This window comes from Aethalodelphis obliquidens, unplaced genomic scaffold (assembly GCF_003676395.1).
Source record: "Aethalodelphis obliquidens isolate GAN/ISIS:26980383/991018 unplaced genomic scaffold, ASM367639v1 scaffold78, whole genome shotgun sequence".
NCBI lineage: Eukaryota > Metazoa > Chordata > Mammalia > Artiodactyla > Delphinidae > Aethalodelphis > Aethalodelphis obliquidens.
In genome coordinates this window covers 6299004-6324324 of record NW_020838022.1, presented here as the reverse complement: position 1 = coordinate 6324324, position 25321 = coordinate 6299004, and the positions used below count along the sequence as shown (strand labels likewise).

At 40.3% G+C, this 25321-nt stretch overlaps 1 protein-coding gene across 12 annotated transcripts in view; it reads left to right on the top strand.

The window, feature by feature from the left end:
* The window catches only part of LOC113612482 (integrator complex subunit 6-like), a 51550-nt gene that overhangs the window by 5614 nt on the left and 20615 nt on the right, over nt 1–25321 (top strand). For 11 of the 12 annotated variants that reach the window (XM_027092403.1, XM_027092407.1, XM_027092406.1 and 8 more), the window contains 6 exons: nt 16606–16755; nt 17623–17712; nt 17930–18113; nt 18373–18501; nt 20894–21057; nt 23534–23686. In XM_027092403.1, the coding sequence (XP_026948204.1) occupies nt 16606–16755; nt 17623–17712; nt 17930–18113; nt 18373–18501; nt 20894–21057; nt 23534–23686 (870 nt within the window). The remainder of the gene's footprint in view (nt 1–16605; nt 16756–17622; nt 17713–17929; nt 18114–18372; nt 18502–20893; nt 21058–23533; nt 23687–25321) is intronic. The other variant, XM_027092399.1, reaches the window with a different exon arrangement.

Below are 25321 nucleotides of genomic sequence, written 5' to 3'. Positions count from 1 at the left end.
TATATGCATACAATGGAATATTATTCAGCCATAAAAAAGAAGGAAATCTTGCTATTTGTGCCAACACGGATGGACCTTGAGGGCATTATGTCAAGGGAAATAAGTCAGACAGAGAAAGACAAATACCATGTGATCTCACTTAAATGTGGAATCTAAACCAAAACAAAATGAAAACAAAACAAGCTCATAGATACAGAGAACAGATTGATGGTTGCCAGAGGCAGGGGGTGGAGGGTGGTCAAAGTGGGTGAAGGGTGGCAAAAGGTACAAACTTCCAGGTATAAAATAAATAAGTCATGGGATGTAATGTACAGCATGGTGACCATAGTTAACACTGCTGTGTTGTATATTTGAAAGCTGCTAAGAGAGTAGATCTTAAAGGTTCTCATAAGAAAAAAGAAAAAATGTAATTTTGTGTGACAATGGATATTAACTAGCTTTTCTGTGGTGATCATTTTGCACTATATACAAATATCAAATCATTATGTTGAACACCTGAAACGAATACAATGTTATATATCAAGTAAACATATATACATACATACATAAAAAGTAAATGCTTCCAGACTTCTATCCAACCTGTGAATTAAATATAGTTTACTGGAAAGAATTTTAAGAATGAGGTACTCTGCCTGATAGCTCTTTTTCTTTATGTAAGAGTAGAAGGAGGAATTAGAACTTTAGTGAAAGCTTATATAGAGAACCCTCCATCGGTCATGTGTATACTACTATGTTTATCTGCATTTTCGTTTGTTTGTTGTTTTCTTTTGCAGCGAATAAAATATTCTTGTTAAAAAAAAAAGAAAGAAAAGGGGAGATTTGGGGGTAGAAGACTAGATCCCTGGTCAAGGGAGTAAGTGCTACTTTCACATTAGGTACCAGCTGGGAGATGACTAGGGAGTGCTGAGACAATTATGGAGTCCTGTCTGTTCTGTATCCTAAACCTGTCTTGTATCCATTCATTCTTATTTGCTCCTCCCTTGTTTCAACTTTCATCTGGACCATTGTTTCAGCAGCCACTCAGTTGGTCTCCCTCCTTCTGGTCTTGCTTGCCACTGATTCTTCACCCTCATCACCACTAGATTGCTGATTCTTAAAATAGAGTAAATTCAAAAGTCATTCCCCTACTAAAAATTCTTCAGGGACTCCCCATTATATTTCAGAATAAAATCCAAACTACTTAACCTGGTTTTGCCAACAGTGTCTCTCCACACTCTTCAGAGTCACTTGTCCAGACTCACTCTGCCTCTTGCTTCTGTGCCATTGCATATGTTGTTCCCTCTGCCTGGGACACACTGGTTGGCCTGACATGCCTCACTTCTTCATTCTACATTCTCAAAAGTCATCCTGCCCCTCTGCCCACCCCTACTCCAAACAGTGTAACAACTTCCACTATGATCCCTTAACCCTCTGTCTAGAACTTAACCCAGAAAATGCTTCCTGCTTCTTCCTGCAATCCCTTCCTCCCCTGAAGGTAGCCGTTGGTCTGACTTTTACCACCATTGTGGTGATATGACCAAAATGGTGTTTCTGGCAGATAAGTCTGACATTGGATTGCTACTATAGCAGTCTAGGCTTTCATATACCATGTGTTCATTCAGCACCCTCTGTGGACTGTACTATACTATACTTGGGGCCGAAGGTGACACCAGGAAAGACTTGGCCCAAGGGGAAACTGGAATAGTAAAAGATACAGTCCTAGCCCTCAAGGGTCTTGAGAAGAGTCATTGCAAAAAGGTGACTGGAGAATGTGGATTAAGATACGGGAGATGTCAAGAACAGTGGACTCTGAACCAACAGATTGCAGGTGAGGGAGGGAGAATTGACAGGACCCAGTGATGATTCAGTTTATCCAGTCAAGATTGCAACTAGTTAAGACTGGATCGCAAAAGGGCTTCGAAACCTACAAGCTAGAGTTTGTACATTTCTCCTGGAATGAAGAGCTATGAGGTGGATTTGAAGACAAATAGGATAAGGCTTGTTGTCTGTGTGCTTGCATGGTTATTATGCAGAAGCGTACGTTGAGGTGGGCTGGGGGAGATGAGAGAATGAGAGGTGGGGGAGATCTAAAATATGTAGTTGAAGTTGCCTAGTTTTGCATCAGTGCTGGCCACTTGAGAGCTTTTGACTTTGAGGTTAGGATGGGGGTAGGAAGGGTGGCAGAAGGGCAGGGCACACATAAGGAAAGGGCAAATATTGTCCTTTTCAGTTTGCCTTTGCTTCAGAAATATAACTAGAACTGTTCAGAAGACAGGGTTCTCAGTTTCACAGAGTGTTCCAAAATGGCAGCTGTTCCACGTCTCAGGGAGAAATGTGCTTTCCAGAGAAGGGCAGGACTGAAGGACCCTCTGAATGCGGGGAGGAGGGGACAGGGATGAAGAAGTGAACCAACCGGCTTAATTTAAGTACTTAAATGAAAAACTCTTTGTAAACATGGCTGTCAGTTCCCTTTTACTAAGAATGTAGATGAGAGATCCAGGCAGTCTCTTTGTGTGCCTATTGGAAGGTTGGAACACGCTATCTCCTGGATGCAGTGTTCTAAATGGTGATTAGGTTCCCAGACCTTCCTCCCCAGGAAAGCCTATTTAACCCTTCATGCCACTTAGCCACAGAACTATTGTGTTTGCTATTGTTTCTACTGGGAAATGGAGTTGGGTTTCCAAGGTGCTTTGTTAAAAACACATCCTTTCCCCCCCTTCTTCCTCACAACTCCAGGTGGACTAGTGGTCCCAGAGAGGGGTGGGTACACTCTAAGAGCTCCATCAAAGACGGTGAAGGGCTGAGGTGTCCGTGAGGGTAGGCATGGCTCTTCAAAATATACCAGTCACTCATGTCAGACTGGCTGTATTTGCGCCGTTCAGTACAGCATCCACTAGCCACGTGTGGTTATTGAGCCCTTGAATAGGTGGCTAGTTTGAATCAAGATGTGCTGTAAGTGTAAACTAAACACGGGATTTTGAAGATTTAGTACCAAAAGTATATAAAATATCTCATTAACAATTTTTATATTGACTACAAGTTTAGACAATACTTTTGATATATTAGATTAAATTAAATATATTATTAATCTCACTTGTTCCTATTTTTTAAATGTGGCTACATGAATATATAAAATTACTTATGTGGCTTTCACTATGTTTCTGTTGGACAACAGTGTTGGTCTCTATTTTTTCTTAACATATTTATGATGTTCATGTCCTAGAAATTGTTTCTGAAGGGGGATTCTCCCTCTCAAAGTTGTGTTTTAAGTGAGCACCTCCATAATGGAGTCATTTGTGCATGAGAGGTTATCATACAGTTCAGAGTTGATGGGTTGATAACCCTTGGCCCTGGGGTAAAAATATGAAAGCATCCCATTCTTGTTTGTATTGAAAGCCAGTTTGGTTGCTTAGACTTTTGGATACAGTTGGTGATCCAACTGGTTGGGTTAGAAGTTTTTTTCCTGGGCTAAGTAGAAAAGAATATATATGTGAACTCCTAATGTAACTACAGTAATTCAGAATTCTGTTTGTAATATGTGGTCACCAGTGGCACAAAATGTTCCATGCTTTTAGTGCTATTAGAAATATGTAACATATCCCTTATTAGATTTACATAGCTACTTGGCCTAAGAATTCCCAGGAACAGTATTCATCAAGAGAAGGAGGATAAAGGATAAATTCTTTAGCTTGGCATAGTGTAAAACCTAAGAAACAAAGAGGGGTTTGTATCACTGCTCTTGTTGAAGGGTTTCTTGAGGTTCCCTAGCAAGGCCCTTGTCTTATATCATGGGAAGTCATCAGTAGCATTAAAAGGAGGGGGGAGGTCCAAGTGGGGCCATGGGCGGGCTCCCATGATCATTACTTTCTCTAAGCTCAATCCTCCTAAGGGGGATTACAGGAGTGACAATGTTTTTTTTTTGTTACTGTAATGGCTCCCATTTAAGGAATAAATACCAATGTCTAATTCTGAGCCTCGGTGAGCGTACAGATACGTTGATGAATAGCATGTATATGATGTGGAACCATTTTGTAGCCCTAGTTTTAGATCCTCCTAAAACCTATCTTATAGTCAAAGGTGTTATCTGGCTTTTACAGATATGATTCGACTTATATCTACTTCCTTATAATAATGAACAATAATATAATAGCTTTCTAATAATAGCAGCTGACATTTTTGAATAATGCTTATGTACAGGGCAATGTGCCAATGAATGTACAGTGCTTATTTCATTTATCTTCCCAACCAGCCTAAATCACAGGTACTATTATTATCCCCACTTAACAGATAAGGAAACTGGGGGCCAGAGAGGTTAAGTAACACAACTGAATAGTAACCCAGGTCTGTCTCTATTCCAAAGTCTTAAGTAATGAGCCACTTCACTTTCCCTGTCAATTATGGTAGAATATTCCTTTTAATAACTTCTCAGTGGTATTTTCTCATTATGGTATATGTCCTGGGATCATGCTATTATTTATCGTTGCTTTTGATAGGACAGTGTTTGATACTAGAGCAAGCACTCGATGAATGAAAATGACTACTGCCAGTGTTACCATTTTTATTATTTCTCTGATTCTTTGTAGGTGAATATCCTGGTGCATTTGTTTGTGAATCACTTTGGTCTTTGATATCACAGTTATGCCCCTACTCAGGGAAAGAGATGGAGTTGTTGGGACTCTCAGTTGATGGAACTTGAGATAGCTGGGGAGTAGAGGTTGAGTACTGGGGCCTAGGCCGAGTAGGCCCCATGGGAGGAACGGTAGGCTTGAAAAAGCAACACGGTGGTTTTTGGCGATCTAATGGCCTTCAGAAACAGATACATCATCTTCACCCTGTCACTCTCCTGATAAATGTTTCTCTTATAGGGAAAAGAAAGACAGTCAATGTACTCCACAGTAGCCATTTAGTTTCCTTTAATCCACAGCCCGTGGGAGAGGCAGAAGCCATTTTGTCAAAGGCCTGAGCATGCCATACTGCCTTCGCCGAGTTTTCTCTCTCAACCTGTGCCTGATCTAATGGTCCGCTCCCCATTTCAGCCAGATCTCCCATTCTCCTCAAGCCACACCCCTGCCATAGGCAGATAACTTTTCCCCCCTTCCTGCTTAGTTAGGTTGGTAAGGGATGGATTTCAGAGGATTGGAGGTGCTGCCAACTTAGCCACTGGGGTCTTAACCAGAGAAAAGTTACATGAAGGCTTTTGTGCCAGATGTGCCAGATGTTCTCAGAAAAAATAGAATTCTGTATCTTAAACCATATGTGCGTGATTATCTTAATATATATGTGCCTGTATCTTCAACCATATGCACCTGCTCTTTCGTTAGTTATATCCTGCCCTGTTAAGTTGAATAGTTCACTAAACTTAGTACTAAGAACCAAACTCTGGACTTGAATGTTATTGAACAAGAGGCTCAAAACATTTGTTTGTGTGAGTAAGGAGTAGTACTACTGAGGAAAGTAAATATAGTTTATTAAGGTCTTAGGATTTACTATATAGCTACTTGGGCTAATTTACTAATGTTTATTCTTTTTGTCCTTGCCTATATTTGAAACTGTTAATGCTTCTTCCTTCCAGAAACTTATCACCTCCTCCCTTCTGTTTCTCCACCCCTGTCTCTGATAATTCTTTCCCTATCTGCCAAATTCTTTCCCTTGCTGAATGCCTCCTACCTCATTCATGATTTCAAATATTCCTTCTATTCCCCAACTTCAGCTTCTTACCTGGGCATCGCTAGCTGACGACGGGACATCTCCACTTGCCTGTCTCTCCTGCCATCAGCTCATAGTTAGCATGTCAAACAGACCTGCTTATGGCTCTAAAACTATCCCGTCTTCTATATTCCCCATCTTTTTGTCACTCAGGATTGCACAGTGGACGTTATTCAGCTTTGATCCTGTCCTTCCATCTTCTTCTGAGGCCTGTCCCTTTGCAATGTCCCTTACATATGTTCCTTCAACTCAATTTCTGCTGCCAGCACTTCAGTCCAGGTCCTGACTTCTGTGCTTTGGCCACTATAGCAACCTTCTTATGTAGTCTTCCAAGTGCTTCCCAAATTCCTACTCTCTACCCATACCAACTGCTAACTTTCTAAAAAAGGTGGTTTCATCATATCACTCCCCCGCTCATAAGCCTTCAGAGACTCCCCAGTGCCTATGGAATCAAGTCAAAATTGCTCAGTCTGCCATTCTGAGCTCTCTAGGACCTGCTCCATGTGTCTGTATAAACGTATTTCCCATCATTTCCCCACGGGAGCCCTGCCCTTCAGCCAGACCTCTCTCTTCCACCCCCTGAGTTTGTCTTCCCACTCCTGATGCCAACTCTTAGACCATCAGTTAACCAAAGGGAGAAGAGAGAGAGAGAGCCAGAGGGACCTGAGGCCTGGGGGAGGAGAGAAAATGAACTGAAAGCATGCCAGCAAGGGTGTGACTTGAGGGGGAGGATGTGACAGAAGGTGCTTTAAATGCTGTTATAATGATGAGAAGTTGCAGGAGGAAGGGGGAGAGAGCTGGACTCTGACCTTTAGCGGTTGATTAGCCTGAACCAGACCAAGATGTTTTTATTTAAATTGGCCTCAAGATGCTGGGAAGCCCTGCCGTATATTTAACCAGTCCCTCTTTGCCTTTGTCCCTGTGGAAGGGAGCTAGACAGTGGATAATGGGATTCCAGGGAGAATATCTAGTCTTTAATACAGCCATGACATTGGAAAATTGGGGGTCCCTCCTGTTGTATGTCTTGTAGGAGAACGTGCAAGATGTTTGGAGCAAAGTGCTCCTTTTTCTTAAAAGTTTACATGGGTATAGACATTGTAAATTCCATTTCATAGTGAAGTTTTTGAGCTATATGTTAGAAGTCTATTTAAAGTCTTCCTAGGTACTTTCATAAAAATTAGATTTGAAAAAGTGGTCATAGGATAGCCTGTCTGGTAGCTACTGATTAGACACATGACCCTGGGCAAGTCACGTAACCTTTTACGGTGGCAGTTTTCTTATCTGTAAAATGAAGGGATTAGACTAGATTATTTCCACTATTCCTTCTGAAAAAAGTCAGGAGAGAATTGTATAACTGAAAGGCAGGAAGTGGAATAATTCTGGCTGGGACGTCAGGGGGACTTCAGAATTGCTTTAATTTTTTTTTTTTTTTTTTTTTATTGGCTGCGCCGCATGCCATGCGGAACCTTAGTTCCCCGACCAGGGATCGAACCTGCGCCCCCTGAAGTGGAAGCGCGGAGTCTTAACCACTGGACCTGCAGGGAAGTCCCAAAATTGCTTTAAATTTTAGAAAACAGTTTCTGTAAGTGGTTAAAGTGCTGTATCACGTACCTACTGGTTAAATTGGTCACTCCATCTTATTGGTAAATGCCACTTCATCTTATTGGAGTCATTTCTGTTTGCTGCCAACAGTTTAATGTTTAGGACAGATTCCTAGCAATGGTTACCTCTGAATAGTGGTACTGACAATTTGGTGAAGAGATAGACTAACTTTGTATTTCTGTTGGGATTTTTAACAATGAACGTGCGTTACTTTTATAATGTAAAAAACAGCTCATAAAAAGTTTTTGAGAGAATTTTTTAAAAAGAATTAGTCTGGAGGAAAGAGATGCCGTAAGATCTTTAGAAAGTAAGGAATGGCCATTCTGCTCTCTCCTCTCTTCAACTCTTTCTGTAATGTTTGGGTGGCTTAGTCTCACTCCTGTCCTTGTGTATTTTCCAAGACCACTTTTGTTGATTTTTATCTTGTGTATGTGTTCATAAAAATATCTCCTATCAGAACCCCAAACCTAAGCAATTGAACATGTGCTCAGCATGATAGCGTTTTTTTTTTGTTTGTTTGGTTGATTTTTGTTTTTGTTTTTTTCTAATAATGAGTATTGGTCAGTAGCTACAGTTGAAATGGACTGGGAGTGAAAGAGGAAACTTAACATTTATATCTGACCGAGTTTGGTAAATTCTTTGCAGCCCTATGATATTTTCCTTTCAGTAACAGTTCAGTTGCCTCTTGGACAGAGGAGAAAATTTGGTTTCTACATGTTAGCATCCTCTGGTGAGATCAAATTTCTTTTGATCTTACGCTTTCACATGAACTCTGAGAGGTGTGCTACTTCATAATTTTATCTTAATTCCCTTGGGTAAGAATTGAAAAGTCATAAATGAAGTTTGCAGATATTTTAGACTAATCCTGATGATTGTTAATCCACTAAAAAAAAAACACCTTATCCTAGGTATCCTAAAGAGACACAAAATGGTGAACTTTGCGAGGGTGGAATCAAACTGAATCATGTCTTTGCCTGGTTTACTTAAAAATATGTGGTTATGAGAGTCTTTAACCATCTGCTGAAAAAACAATTCAGCAGGCCACAGACTGTCACATAAGTTTCTGCAATATATTAGGGGGTCAATTTCTAAGAATTTTTTTAAAAAGTAGAAGACTCAAGTAAGCTAGATTTCTTTTTTTGTGGTCTTGACTGGTAGTATTTCCTGAAGCTTGTGGATGAAAATTGGTGGACTGAACCACAGAATGATAACATTCAGAGTTCTCTGGGAGAGAATTGATGTAATCAAATAAAATGGGCTTCGAGTATCTTAGCAAGTTCAGGACACTAAGAAGTGCCCCTGGGGAAGTAAATTTGACAAAAAGGAATCCAAGAGAACTGGATATTCTGTTGTTGTTTTTTTAACATCTTTATTGGAGTATAATTGCTTTACAATGGTGTGTTAGTTTCTGCTTTATAACAAAGTGAATCAGCTATATGTATACATATATCCCCATATCTCCTCCCTCTTGCATCTCCCTCCCTCCCACCCTCCCTATCCCACCCCTCTAGGTGGTCACAAAGCACGGAGCTGATCTCCCTGTGCTATGCGGGTGCTTCCCACTAGCTATCTATTTTATATTTGGTAGTGTATATATGTCAATGCCATTCTCTCACTTTGTCCCAGTTTGCCCTTCCCCATCCCCGTGTCCTCTAGTCCATTCTCTACGTCTGTGTCTTTATTCCTGTCCTGAGAACTGGATAGTCTTAAAACAAGTAATTTTACAAGAGAAAGCTGTATTAGTACATATAAAACACAGAATAATAGAATGTCTCCTTTGAACCTAGAACTGTATCAGTACCTTGAGTCAAGTGAGAAAACCACAAAAAAAGTGAAATCAGACCAAATTGCTACAGTATTAAGGGAAAAATATTGTGTCAGATAGGGTCAGAAAATATAGTGCGAGAAGAGTTTTCAAAGTTGATACAAGAAGCGAGACAATCCTATTCTTTCAATGATATAGCATCTTCCTAATGTGTATTTCACAGTTTTAACAACCTCCTTTATAGGTGCTCTAGCTGTAAACACAATTTAAAAAGACATTTTATATGGAGACACACCAAAAAAATAAAATAAAATAAAATAAAATACTAAAAAAAAAGACATTTGAACATATTAAAGTGATTTCAGCTGTTACAGTGTTCTGTTTACCTAAGAGGGCAAGTAAACCTCATCTTATATGTATCAGAATTGGAGTCCATTTTAGTTGTGAGAAGAAAATTCTCGAAGTTGAAAACTTAACTCGCACAAATATTCCATGTAAAGCTAAGGGCAAAGACCAAGGGAAAAGTCATTTGTCTTCTCAGGAGACAGAGTTGATTGGAAAAGCAGGGCTTCTTATTTTTCATGTCATCCTGTCCCACTGGTCACTTTACCAACACAAGAACAGTTTGTGATGACAAAGATGATAGAATGTTAAATTGGAGAAGAAAGTTAAGTTAGTTGAAAAATGCCATTGAAGTTGATTTATTCAAATTGTCTGTGTTGTTGCAGAGCAAGTTTCTCCCCAACTTCTGGAGAGCAGATGGAAAAAGGAAAATAGTTTATCTTTCAACAAGAGAAATGATGGCCCTGCTAAATTTAGACTCTTTGGCTTTAACTTGCAACATCTGGGAAAATACTTAAATCCGTTAATCATCTTGTTTGTAACCACCTAGAAGAGCCCAAGGTTCGGGATAGCCCTCTATATGAGTTTATGAAGGGCAAATATTACCAGGCTGATTTCATTTCCTTTAATAGAAGTTAAAAAGTCTTGTCAAGGAGAGGGAAACAACATGTATTTTCTCTCTGGAATCCAGCGAGGCTTTTTATTCATTGTGAAGGGCTTGCTAACAAGCTAGGAAGCCTTGGATTGAATTGAACTGCTCCTCAGGGTAGGGTCCAAAGAGGCTTTCGGGTGCATGTGCTCAAAATGGGTTAGTGCAGTGGCTCAGCACCCAGTCAGAGGGACAGAGCAAGTGATGCCCTTCCAGTGAGAGGTTCTCTCGCTGCATGTGAGAGAGCCTGGCTTGTGACAGTCTGTAATAGAGAAGGATTATTTTTGCTATTTGAAAAGATTCACTGCCATTCTCTTTCAGGAGCTGTCACCCTAGAGAATTTTAACTATTCAACTGTTTTTTTATTTATACATATTCCATCTATATGGTCTTTTAAGGGGCGCTTCTTCTGTGGAAAGCTAGACGCAGCTGCCCTAAAAAAATGTTTTTCAGTTACCTTGGATGGAGAAGTTAATACCGTGTTCATTAAATCTGCACTATATACTGAGTCTAACACGATCATTTATATTTTGGAAAAGGATTGCAAGTGACCTTCAGAGATAGAGCAGGCGTTTACAGAAAGGGCTGTAACACCACTGCCACATCCTCTTCAAGGACAGTTGATCTGTTTTTATCTCTTTTACTTGTTTATACTTCCTGGCAAGATTTCCTTGGAGGAAAGAGTTCTTCATTTTAAAAAATAAAAATAAAATAAAAATCAATGAATCAGAGAAATGGTCCTGCCGAAATGGAATGAAGTTCAGGAAGGACAAGTGTTCGGGTGCTGAGGTTTGGGGGAGCCATTAAATAACACCCCTACCTTTCCCTCCTCCATTGAAACCAATGGAGAAATAAGACACAGGAGCCCGCCAGAATTCTAAATAACAGCGTTATTCCTGAGGAAAGCTAGACTGGAGGGTATAACTTAGATGTGTGTTCATAAAAAGCTTCCAAATAGTTCACATGTTGACAGACCTCCACTATAGTTCTGTCATAGGGGCAAAACCTACCCTTTAAGCACCATATGGCAGAGAACACACCAGATAAGGACATGGAAATAGGGGTGCAGAGGGTAGTAGAAAATATTTCTTTTAGGCTTTGCCCTTCTGAGGAAAGGAGTACAGACTCTCTCCTTTTTGTGGTGATATGAGTAGGGAATAAAAGGCTAGTGGGCTAGTCCGTAGAGCTGCGGGGAGAACCCAAGTCATTGACAGACTGAAAGGCCCATACTCTTCCTGCTGATATTCAAAGATGTCTTTAGTTGGCTATACAAATTTAAACCAGACCTGAATTAGCATATTTATTAAGATATGAGGCATTTTCTTTCTGTTAGTCAGATTTATATAAAGGATGGATACAAGGTATGGAATGATAGGATATGAAAACTGGAAGGGACCTTAGAGTTGGTTTTCAGTTTTTTCATTGCTTAGGTGAGGAAACAGCCCCAGTAAGGGGAAACGACTTACTCTGGACCACTTGTTTTGACTGTTAGTTACAGCCAGGATTAGACCAGGGTCTTCCAAGTCCTAATTCACTGCTCCCCACACCCAACTGGTCTGCGTTCTGACATCAGGGAAAGTAGACTTAAACTAATGAAATTTGGAAATTCCATTAAACTTATGAACCTTTAAGCTAGTATAACAAGACATGTCTATGAGGTGAATATGTAGAATAGGTAGAAGAACCTCTAGTATAGTGGTTTACATTGGTGGGTTCTAAAGTTAGGCTACCTGGGTTCAAATCCTGGCTGTGTCATTTATTAGTTGTTTTGACCTGGACAAGTTGTTTATCCTCTCTGAGCCTCAGTGTGCTAATCTATAAAATGGATATAATAATAGCACCTACTTCATGGGGTGGTTATGAGGCTCAGATGAGAAGGATAGGTATAAAATGCTCTGCTTAGCATAAGTGAGTTCCTGACACATAGGCACTGATTAACATTACCTATGATTATTATTTATCATCATCATCATTATTCTCATTTTACTTCTGGGAGACTTTAAAAACTTGACCTGTGAAGACAGTAAACTCTTAGTTTAGGATTTCATTCACCCCAGGTTATTCCTTTGTCCTAAACCTCTATTCTTCAGTTGTCTCAGGTTCGAAGTCTTGTAATCATCTGTTACTCTGTCTCATTTAGGCCTATGGTCTGTCTGTCACCAAGTCCTATCTTGGTGGTTCAAAATGTTTCTCAATTAACCCCTTCCTCAGGCCTAGATGCCTATTCTAACCTCCTAGCTTATTGTTCCTGACTACAGCTTCTTCTCCAGTCTATCCTATAATTCACTGCCAGACTGACCTTCCTGAGACACTGTTTGATCCTGTTTCCCCCAGCCTTGGAAGCTGTAATGAGCCTATTTTATGCTGAAGCAAGGCCAAGTTCTCCTGCCTGACCTTCAGTTCCCTCTAGATGATCTCTGTCCAATAGATATATAATGCCAGCCATACACAGCATTTCAAATTTTCTAGTAGCCACAGGTGACACTTTTAGTAATATACTTTATTTACCTAAAAGCATTCAAAATATTATCACTTCAACATGCAATCAGTCGAAAAATAAATAATGAGATATCTTCATTCTTTTTTGTTGTCGTTCTAAGTCCTCAACATCCCATGTGTATTTTACATTTATATCACATCTCAAGTCAGACTAGCCATGTTTCAAGTTCTCAGTGGCTGGGGGGCTACTGGATCAGATAGTGCAACTCCAGACTGTGCCTCTCTGACTTATCCACTATCCCCCCAACAAACAAGTCATACTCAAGTCTTACCTCCTCCTGGTCTGTTAAAACAAAATAGAGATGGTAATACCATGCCTATTTTATAGGATTGTCTTAGGCAAATGTGAAGTATGAAAATGCTTTGTAAGCTGTAAATCTCCATAAAAATGTATGGAAGTTATTATCAGGAGTAAAGGTTTTACTGACATGAGAGTAGGATATCTTTGGAGCTACTTGAAATAAAAGACTGTATGAAAGAAGGTCAACGGGCTGTCCTGAATTCATTTATGAAAAAATCAACTGCAAGCAATGAATGAAGAATATAAACATACTTTCTCCCACTAGAACTAATAATTATCTTTTTGGAAGAATTTTTCACATTAATAAGGTTCTCTAGATATTTAAATCACTCTGTAGGCCTTTTTTCCCCTTCAGCATTCTGAGGACTGGACTTAGGGGCATTAATTCTTCTCTTGAAGGAGCTAAACTGCTACCAAGAAGTTTATTGCTTTGGGTTGTAAATGTAGCCCATACACTGTGTAGTACTGAGATAGGAATACCATTCAAATTTCAAGTATTGTCTAATTCATTGCAAAGGATTGGAATTGACCTAAAATTGAATGCCAGTGATTCAGGTGCAGAAACAATTTGTAAAATGTTTTCAATTCATATTAGAAAAGAAATTTTAAAGAGCAGTCATTCTGACAGATTGATTAGTAACAATTAGGACACATTATTCTAAACACAGATGAGTTATAGGGTGCTTGCTTAGGTGGTACTCAAACCTTATCCCAACCCTTTACCAGATCAAGTAGTTCACTGATTTTTCTTTAGTCATGCCTTGAACTATCTTGTGGCTCTCAGGAGTTCAACACTCGCTGCAGATGTAACTCTGAGTGTACAGTGTAGAAGTTAGATTGCTAAATGAAGCCATTCTGGAAAAAAAAAAGTCAACTTTGTAAAGTGGCTTCTGGGTGAAAGACCCCACCATTCACAGGCTTGCCCAAGCAAGAGAACTCAACCTAATGTATGACCCTTTTTCTCCCTCACCCCTGCCCCTAATTAGCTACTAAATCCTTCTGACTCCACCTCTGAAATACTTCTTTAATCTGCAGCCTCCTCTCCATCCCCGCTGCCCTCGCTCAGGCTTTCATCACTCTTCTCATAAGCTATTGCAACATTCTCCAAACCAGTTTCCCTGCCTCAAGCTTCAGCTTCCCCTCCACCCCACAATTTATTCTCCAACTCCCAGCAGAACGATCTTGCTAAAATACACATCTGATCATGCCACGCCCCTAATTAAAAACCTCAGGTCATTCCCAGGGCCAACAGATAAAATCCAGACTACTGAGCACAATGTACACAGCACGTTATAGTCAGAGCCCAGCTTATCAGCTTTGCCTCCTGCTGCGTACTCAGAGTGATGATAATCAAATTACTTGCGGTTCCCCAGGAAGCTCCGTCCTTTTATGAACTCTGTTCTCTTCCTTTGCCCTGCCCCCTCCACTCCTCACATCAGTGTGGGGATCCCATGATCTTCTCCTCATGCCATTAGACTTCTTCAAATGCCCCGTCTTCTGTGACAAGCCTTCCCTAACTCCCTGGTCATTTGTTCTTTCCGTCTCCATAACTGCATTCCTTATTCCTTTGCGGCAGGAACTCCTCAAGGGCTAATTCCTCTTGATATCTCCAGCATGTAGCATTCTGCCCAGCATAGCATAGTTGGTCCATAAAAATTTGTTGGATAAATAAAGGAAAGAATTGATGCTATCCCTGTCCCTCACCCGCAGCTGTAGACCTTCTCTTCTACCCCAAATAAGAAAGCTAAGTTTTGAATTCAGTGTGATTTATAATCACCTGCTGATATTTCTAAGTATTTGATTAGGACAATTCAAATCATAATCCTTCCTTTTAACTAAAGTTTAGTTTGTCTAGTTCAGTAAGATTTTCCTTGGGTCACAAGGAATTATTCACATCCTCTACTTTTCCCAGCTACTATAAGTCATATGTACAATCTGGCCAAAGGAATAATACATGGAAAGGTTCTACCTTTAGATCCTTTGACTTACAGGATATGTTAGGAAACACACACACACACACACACACACACACACACACAGAGAGAGAGAGAGAGAGAGAAAACTCACATTTAAAAATAATTAATTTTATTTTTGACTGTGTTGGGTCTTCGTTGCTGCACCCGGGCTTTCTCTAGTTGCAGCGAGCGGGGGCTACTCTTCGTTGCAGTGCACAGGCCTCTCATTGCGGTGGCTTCTCTTGTTGTGGAGCACAGGCTCTAGGCGCGCGGGCTTCAGTAGTTGTGGCTCGTGGGCTTAGTTGCTCCACAGCACGTGGGATCTTCCCGGACCAGGGCTTGAACCCGTGTCCCCTGCTTTGGCAGGCGGATTCTTAACCACTGCGCCACCAGGGAAGTCCCTAAAAGCACATTTTTAATTTCACAGAATCCAGACTGTTGGACTAGAAAGGATCTTATCACCTTCACCTTATATGGTTATGGAGGTTGCGTACTGTTCAAGCCTGGGGGGCTCCATTCTCATGGGTCACAATGTGAATGGCTCTCCAGGGTTGTAACATGCACAGCCTTACACGGTATCCCTGTTTATCTAATCCTCTTCATTTTCAGATAATGAAACTTAGGTCCTAAGAGCCCACAGGTTTGCTCAAGGTCATGCATATGCTTCATAGTAGGGTACAGGCAATGGGCCCCTTTTCTGCCTTTCAGTCACTCTGACCCAGATTGCTTTAGGAGGCTATGAAACTAGAAAAGATAGTGTTTGCTATAGTTGTGTGGATAATGGTCTTTAGCTGAACATGAAACTTCAGTCATTTCGTTTAGCTCTGCATTATTTGCGCTAGCTTTCCACCTCCAGCTCTACTGGTCTGGTTGGCATGACTTGAACCTTCAGCATATTACACTACTGCCCACAGGGCTACCAAGACTCAGGTGCCTGTTTGTCCCACAAAGTTGCCAGGCTGTGCTGTCTACTGTCTCCTTTGCTGGCCTATTCCTCTGTGACCTACTGTTAGCTGCCATCTTCTTTTGGCTTCTCTTCTTGGCGTTTTGTGCTGCTTTGTCTTTATAGCCACATTGCTGACTAGTCAACGTGGTCCTTTCCTTCTGTTCTACAAATGATTCAATCAGAGCATGTTGGCTGTTGACCTTGGGTCTTTGCTGCTGTTCATAGCTGCTGGGGGTGCCTAGGCGATGCTGCTTCTTTGTCAAAACTTTTTGTTTCTTTTCTTTCTCCTCTATTCTAGAATTGCGCCTTTCTGAATGTTTAAAGATGCCAGAAGGATTGTCTCCACATAGTTGTGGCTCCATTCCTATAATTCCACCTATACTCTTGTTTAAAGTGAAAATATTGTTTGGGAGAAAAAACTCTTGGTTAGAAAAGTTCATGTAAATCAGACACTCAATAGCTAATTGTCTCTATCAAGGACGATGAATTTAAAAAATTACTCCTTCCTCTGCCCCATGCTCTGTGCTCATCCTCAGTGTCAAACTAAGGTAAATACTGAGGTGTTTTGGTAGGTTTGATTGAGCCTGAATAGCAAATTAGGCTTCTTGAGCCAAAGCCCTCCAGCGATAATGGACTGAATGCATTGTTTGCATCTTTGCTCTTGATCATTAAGGCTGGCAGATCTTTCTGAAACTAATGGCCTGCTTGTGTTCCACTTGATCAGTCGAGATATGGAATAGAAGTAGATTAAAGAATTATTAACTTGTTAGAGGTTTGATACTTGCTATTTGGTGGTTGTTTGCACTTTATATATTGTTCATTGTATAATTGGGAATTTCTTTGTAAATGTTTGGTTTGCAGGCTGGTTGGAAGGAAAATCACGCAACATTCATGAGTGAACTAAAAAATCTTCAGGCTTCTGGACTGACTACTCTTGGTCAGGCTCTAAGATCCTCATTTGATTTGTTAAATCTCAATAGATTGATATCTGGAATAGACAACTATGGACAGGTAAAAAATAATTGGAGTGAGTACAGCTAATTTATTTTGGTGACTTGGGGTAAGAATTTAAAATTGGGCATGGCTACCAAGTTTTCTGCTCTTTTTTATAACGTCCAAAAGGAGGTCCATGTATCTTTTAAATACATACTTTAACAAAAATCGTTTCGGGGGAGTCTTTTATGTGGCTTGACCACAAAATATTTAAAATTGCCTACACATCAGATCATCAGCTATCATGGGATGAATACATTGCTGAGAATATTGGAACAAGACAATTGAAGAGAAACTTTCAGAGTCCTTAAGTCCCTCGTCCCTCTCAATTCAACGAAAAAGCTCTAGTATAAGAGGAAGGCAGAATAGCATTTGCTGATGTTATCATTACACTTTCCCACTGTAAAAACTCTGCTCACAATAACCAGTCACTGGCCAGGTTGCAGAGCATAAGTCAGGATTCTGAATGATACCCGGGTATGGAGGATGCTGCCAGTATAATCCCTTTAATATCTTTCTTTTATGATTACTTGGAAAGCAGAGGGAGAGGGGGATTTGGATGTTATAGTTTGGGGAGTTCCTGAATTATAAGAATTCCTCAGTTTATTCTGAATGTTACCTCTGCAGGGATTGTTATTTTGATTCCCACCCACTTCAGTCCCTAATCTTTTCCTTCTTATTTATCCAGGCAAATTTTATCACACACTTGAAAGATCACAGGCGAGGCAAATGTAAAAGTTGAAATTCAATGGAGGCAAATGTAAAAGTTGAAATACAATGGAGGCAGGCAAATGTAAAAGTTGAAATACAATGGAGGCAAATGTAAAAGTTGAAATACAATGCTATTACTTTACACAGCTCTAATACTTTTAAAATGTATTTTAGGGGAGAAATCCATTTTTTTTAGAACCATCTATTTTAATTACCATCACAGATGGAAACAAGTTAACAAGTACTGCTGGTGTTCAAGAAGAGGTGAGATTTCTTTTTTTTCAAATTTCATTTAAATGGCAGAGAACATGCAGCTATTTCAGTTAAGAATAAGTTTGAGCAAACGTTCCATCTTGGTAATCCTTGAAAGATTACCTCATTTTATTGAGGACATCAAAGAAAAGTGAACTCCATAACCCTTGAACTGATTCATTTTTGTATGGGTTGTTATGATGAAACTTTTCCAATTTTGCCTTATCAGCTTCATCTGCCTTTGAATTCTCCTCTGCCTGGAAGTGAACTAACCAAAGAACCTTTTCGTTGGGATCAAAGGTTATTTGCCCTGGTGTTGCGTTTGCCTGGATTGGCTTCTACTGAACCAGAGCAGCTAGGGAGTGTACCAACTGATGAATCTGCCATTACACAGATGTGTGAAGTCACAGGAGGTATTGGCAATATTTACTATTTCTAAAGGAAAAATTCAGGGCAGCAGAGTACCATTTTTCTTAAATGCCACATCCAGTCTTTACTTCTTTTCCTTCCGAATCTTTCAACTCTGCTGCTTAAGCTCATCATTAGTGTGATGTCTGCTGCCAGTGTACTTTTGATTATTTCAAGTTGTATTTTAGGATTTCAGATGCTTGTATAGTTAAGTAGTGTTTTATTTGATCAAACTTGTACTATTTGTTTTTCCTTCTGGTATAGGTCGCTCCTACTGTGTTAGAACACAGAGAATGTTGAATCAATGTTTAGAATCTTTAGTTCAAAAAGTTCAGAGTGGTGTAGTTATTAACTTTGAAAAAACGGGACCAGATCCACTTCCTATTGGAGAAGGTACGGTAGATAACCTTTTTTTTTTTTTTAACCTTAAAGTGTTATTATAGGAGAGTGATCTGAAATTGAGAAAACATTGAACTAATCACAGTAGACGCGGTCTTCACTAGCCACACACAATCAAGTGGTTACAAACATCCATCCAAACAACTACCATTCATTCATTGCCTGTGGATACATTTCAGGTAGCCAAATTCTAGCTTTAATTCAATGTCAAATATTCCTCAGAAAATTCTCCCTTTTCCCTACCCATTTCATATTCCAGGTCCCAGTCTTGGGATGACGCTGAATTCTTCACTTCTCTATTCATGAAATATCTGGAGATTGACTAGAGAGTGCCATTTAACCAGCCATCTGCTTTTGGTCTTGTGAGCGCCAAACGTGCCAAGCTATCTTGATGAGATCTGTGAATGTTTAGCCAGGAACTGCTAATATCCTATAAGATCCTACACCAGTATTTTCCTGGCCACTCTTTAACTGCAGAACCTTTTCTCTTCAAATGAGATTTTATGGAAACTTCAACATCTCAAAATATGAAAGCTGAGCTACTTTTGTATTGGGAAAGGGAATCATACCCCATTGCACGGCTTCCTCAGAGCTCTGTTCCAGGCCATCGCTTCTCCTCATTCCTGTTGGTTCACACACACACATACATACATATGTGTACCTAGACTCCATCATCACCACAGTGCTTGCCTGATCTGATCCATACATTTTAATCGCTGTGGCCACAATTAGTGGTAGCTGCCTGGAGAAGCAAAGGGAGTAAGTGCAAAGGGGCAGAAAGACCCACATTTCTTGCTGAAGCAGTGGATCCTGTGGTTCCTGACCTTTTTGCTATTTAGTCCCCAGAACCCTTTGAGAAGCTATTAGAAAAAATAGAGACCCCTCTCCCCAGGAAAATGGACATGGGCAACACATACACACATAATTTTGTGTTTCATTTCAGGGGTTCTTGGACTCCAATTTAAAAACACCTGCTGTAGGGACTTCCCTGGCAGTTCAGTGGTTAAGACTCCGGGCTTTCACTGCCAAGGGCTCAGGTTCTATCCCTGGTCAGGGAGCTTAGATCCCACATGCCACGTGGCCAAATAAAAAAAAAAACACAAAAAAAACAAAACCAAAAAAACAACAACAAAACACCTGCTGTAGAAGACTGAGGCTTCACAGCCCATTTTAAAGTAATTAAATTAGTTGTAAAGGAAGGACATGTTATATTGGTAACGATTGACCACTCAGGTCTATAATTTTGTGTTCATTACCTTCATGTGAACGGGGAACTTTCCTACTGAAAACCAATTAGATGGTGTCACGTAAATAGCTCAGACATTCTTTCTTGCTCCATTTCCCCTTTGTCCAGGGTTCTTAACCTTTGAGATTCTGATGAAAGCTAAGAACTTTCTCCTCAGAAAAATGCACATCCCCAGAATTGTGATCTCAACTTTAGAGGGGGTGTCTTGGTCCCCTGAAGCACTACATGTATTCTCTAGAGCTCCATGGGCCGCAGTAAATCCCCTGCTCTAAAGTAATTACTTGTTTAAAGTAATGCTTAAGTAAATCAAATGATATTGAAGAAAAAAATGAGACTCAAATCACTAACACATATCTTTTACAAATATAATTTAGACTAATAAATCATCCCATTAAAGGTTATGTAGCTCTGTCTTGCCCTGTTTCCCGGGGGCACATGAAATATGCTAGTTCAAATAATTAAAATGCATTCAGGATATATTATTCAGCATTATACGATGCCCAGTTTCCATGGGATTTTAATGATGGGATGGGCAAACTATAATGAATTAGTCCACGTAAACGTGATGCATTTGCTTTGTGTTCCCTCCCCAACTATATACATAGATTGTGTTATCAGCATTCCTTCTACCTTTTGGTGAATTTGCCTTTGTGGTCATTGGGTCTAACTGTTTAGTAAAGAATACTTTTTTTCATCTGTTGGAAATAGAAAATCTAAATAGGATTTATGACCTATTTTGTCAGATTCAAAAATGTAAAACTATACCAGGGAATGAAAAATTTCATTTGCCTAATTTGGAAAAATAACTGTTGTGGTTTAGTGTGTTTAATTTATGCGTCCAAATCTCAGAAAATTTAAAACTAACTTTGTAACAGTTTTCCGTATAGCTACATATTTTGGTTGTAATTAAGGAATTGGGGGGGCAGGATGTTGGATTAGAGGGGATGGATTAGATGATGAAAAGAGTTGCTAGAGAGAACATTCAGAAATCCTAGTAGAGTCACTTTTTACTTCCATCTTTCATGAATCACTGTTTTGGTTTTGTTTTGTACTTTGCTTTTAACTGAAAAATCTGTACAAGAAGATCAGAGGCTGTGAAAGGAAATTCATGCCTTAGTCTGTCTTTTGTTTAACTTTTAGATGGACTTATGGATTCATCCAGGCCAAGCAATTCATTTGCTGCTCAACCATGGCATAGCTGTCATAAGCTCATTTATGTGCGACCTAACTCTAAGACTGGTGTTCCTGTTGGACATTGGCCAATTCCAGAATCTTTTTGGCCAGATCAGAATTTACCTTCACTAGTAAGTGTCATAAAACAAAAAGGTAAACATCATTCTGGATTTTCAATTAGTTGATTGCAGAGAACCTTTTAAAATAGCTTGGAAGCTTTTAAGTTGTGCTTTCTATTTCTTACTGGAAAGTCTAGCTTGTACCTAAAAGCAAGAGAGGACCTCCTTTCTGTTCTGGCATTCTTTCTTTCAGTTGCCTTTGCCACTTGACCTGCCCTCTTCAGATGTTAAAATATTGTTATTTTTGATGGTGTTGCAATCTGTGACTTGGTTTTTATTTCAGGGCCAGAGCCGCTGACTTGATTTACATGGTAAACACAATCTCTAAAAAGGGCAGGCATTGGTTTTCATGTACATCCCCTGGAAATTAGAACTTAGTTTGCACCTTGTATAGGTTCTAGAAACATATTCAAAGCAGAGGTAATTCTACTTCCTCCGAGGGAGCCATTAGACATGTAGTGGGACTTTGTGGGCCTACTTCTCAGGTTTTTGTAATCAGTGGACTTGAGTTCCTTGGCAATGCACCTTTCAACAATGGGTAATTAAGCAATATTTTTTAAATGATCTCTAAGCAAGGGTTTATCTTTTTGTTCACTGTATTTGGTGGAAGAGGGTTTGATATTGTAGTGGCTCCTAGCACCACATGTATTGGCTTGGGAGGGGGAAAGGCGCGGTATCTAGTAATAAGGGAAACCATATGAAACCCACTCTCCCTTTCATCGTCCTCCCTCCCCGCAGCCAATATAAAAAGGCCAGAGTAATCCTTGAGGGACGGAGGGGGCACAAAAAGGTCACTGCTCTTCCAGCACCTTCTTGGTTCAGCTAATCTATAGTCTATCTAGGTTTTAGACATTTCTGACATGAACTGCAGTTTCTCCTGGATTGCTATTTTGAGGCTCCTGCATTTTTTTCAAAGGTGGCCACAAAAGGCCTGAATGTACGACTGAAGAGCCATCTTCAGCCCCTGCCGTGGGTGAGGCTCTGTCTCCTAATCCTGTCCCTTGGGGCACCAAGGTGGCACGCTTGTCAAACCTCAGGGCCCAGTTACTCTCAGCCCCTTCAAACCCCAGACTGAATGTTTTCGTTACAAATTTGCTTCATTATTGCTGGTGACAGGGTTTCACTCATGTCTTTTTTTTTATGAAGTTCTATTTTTTAAAATTAATTCATTTTATTTTTGGCTACGTTGGGTCTTCGTTGCTGCACGCGGGCTTTCTCTAGTTGCAGTGAGCGGGGGCTACTCTTCATTGTGGTGCGTGGCCTTCTCATTGCGGTGGCTTCTCTTGTTGCGGAGCACGGGCTCTAGGTGCGCAGGCTCAGTAGTTGTGGCACGTGGGCTCAGTAGTTGTGGCTCGCGGGCTCTAGAGTGCAGGCTCAGTAGTTGTGGTGCACGGACTTAGTTGCTCCGCAGCATGTGGGATCTTCCCGGACCAGGACTCGAACCCATGTCGCCTGCACTGGCAGGCAGATTCTTAACGACTATGCCACCAGGGAAGTCCCCACTCATGTTTTTTCATTGATTTAAATCTAATAAGCCAGATATATTTTGCAAGTTTGATTAAAATAAAAAACTTTTTAAAAACCAGAAAGAAGGAATTTTAGGAAACTCACACATAGCTCGTAGCTTCAGCTTTAAAAGCACATTGGAAGGCTATTTTTCTCAGCTTCCAAAACATCTTGTAGGTTTGTAAATCATAAAGCCAAATGAGCATGTTTTTCCCTTTTATGAAGGAAACAGGTGTTTTGTCGTATTCACATCAGCCTTACAGATCTCTCAGCAAGAGTAGGTAGAGCTACATCTCACTCTTGACCCTGGAACTTGTCCTAAATCTTTTTCTCTCCATTCGCCCTTGCTGCCACCATTTCTCTCTCTGGTGCTCTCCATCTCCACAAGCTAAAGCCATTAATAACATGGCTGCTCCATCAATCTGCTCTGGTACCCCAGGTACACGGGCCTTTCAGCCCAGCCAAAAGCATCCCCAGCTCTAGCTGTTCAAGGAAGTGTGTGGGTGTGAGAAATGTTATAAAAATTCAGCTGCAAAGAAAATTTCAACCAGGCTCTGGAGTTGTGACGGGCTCCTTTTCAGTCTCTATCTTGCCTTTTCCATGCCTTTACAGTTGTTCACCTTGCTTGTTAGTGGCTCCAACTCTGTCATTACCGCATTAGGAAACTTCATGGATTTCTTCTTTCCTAGCGGTGTCTGGCCTGTCTGAAACCTCATGGTACAAAGGAGTGAAGGGCAGGTAGTCCTTGGAGGTTGCAAAAGTGGATCTGAATTTCAGAGTTCTTAATATTCAAAGCAGTTTTATTTTTTACTTCCCTGAAACTGTAGTTATGAGTGTTATAATTTACCTTTCTCAATTCATCTTTCTCAAAACAGTAGTCTGTATCTCAGCGATGGTTTAACAAAACATAAAAGGGTTGCAGAATTATCAGAAATGTAAACTCTCTTGATAACGGATTATATTTTCCCCTCTTGTTTTTTAGCCTCCACGAACATCTCATCCTGTTGTGAGGTTCTCCTGTGTAGATTGTGAGCCAATGGTAATAGACAAACTTCCCTTTGACAAATATGAACTTGAACCTTCACCCTTAACTCAGTACATCCTGGAACGAAAGTCTCCCCATACCTGCTGGCAGGTACTTATCCTTTGTTGTCAGCCAAATGTCTGGAACCACTCTGAGATCTTTGAATTGTTTTAAGAAGTTTCAAAGGTTAATCTGGGAATAGTCGAGCTGAGTCTGTTGATAATGTTTCTCACAAATGCTGTCAAATAAGCAAGAAGGCCAAGCAAATAATTTCAGACTGATATGAATCACTAGCCTACCGTACACTGCCATTTAAGGAAGTATGATCTGATGAAACCTATGTATTTGAGGATTTGGAAGACTCCCCGAAAGCCTATCCAGGGACCCCAGGTTAAGAATCCCTTACCTAGGTATTTCCCTGGTGGTCCAGTGGTAAAGAATCTGCCTTCCAATGCAGGGGACGCGGGTTCAATCCCTGGTCGGGGAACTAAGATCCCACATGCCGTGGGGCAGCTAAGCCCGTGAGCCACAACTAGTGAGCTCGTGTGCCTCAATGAGAGAGCCCGCGTGCCGCAAACTACAGAACCCATGTGCCCTGGAGCCTGTATGCCACAACTAGAGAGAAGCCTGTGCACCGTAACAAAAAGATCCCTCATGCCTCAACAAAGATCCCGTGTGCCACAACTAAGACCCAACGCAGCCAAAAAACATAAGGAAAATAAATAAATTTTAAAAAAAGAATCCCTAACCTAAATGATGTAATTCTATTCAGCTATGGATTCTTCAGCTGAAGCAATGTTCTCAGTCCTTATTGTGAACTTGACAGATTGGAAGTACAAGATTTTTTTCTTAATTAAAAAAAATATTTAAAAATTTAATTTTTAAAATTGGGATGCAGAATCTTAGTTTCCTGACCAGGGATTGAACCCGTACCCCCTGCAGTGGAAGTGCGGAGCCCTAGCCACTGGACCGCCAGGGAATTCCCAGTACAAGATATTTTTGACCAAAAAATAAATAAATAAATAAGCCTGAAACTACTTTATGTATTTGTGTAATGTAATCAAACCCTTCTTCCTGTAGTACAAACCACATTGGTGAGTGTAGTGTGGATTTTCCTTGGATGAAGCAAATGCACAGGCAAGTGTACATACACTGGCTCTTCCAAGGGTTATACTTCAGCCGGAAGGGCTTGCTGATTTGTTAGTAGACTCACCTTTGGATTTTAATTTGTGAAAATCCGGGCGTGGCAGTCACAGCCTTTTTAGTTGAATATAATAAGGAAGCCCTACACTGTAAGGATATTTGTTCTGTTTCTAAACTACAGCACCGTATAGCAATCAGTAATTGTTAGGTTCTACTTACGCAAAAAACACTTTCAGACTGCCATCTGTTTCATCCTAAAATGCGAAATCATGGCTACTAGTTGCCTTTAAGCTACTTGAATTCTCCAAAGATGCTAAAACTGGGTAGAAAAAAAAGGAACAGGCATAAAGCAAGGATGGAAAAGTGCAAGAAACAGAATGATCTCATAAATATAATATTGAGCGAAAGAAGCCAGACATAAAAGATCACATATCATATGATTCGACTTTATATAGTTCAAAAAGAGGTAAGACTGCCTGACTCTGTTAAAGGTCGGGACAGTGATTTCTCTTGGGGGTACAGAGTAGTGACCAGAAAAAGACACGAGGGGGTTTCTGGTTAGGTTCTATTTCTTGATCTGGGTGCTGATGACACACGTGCATT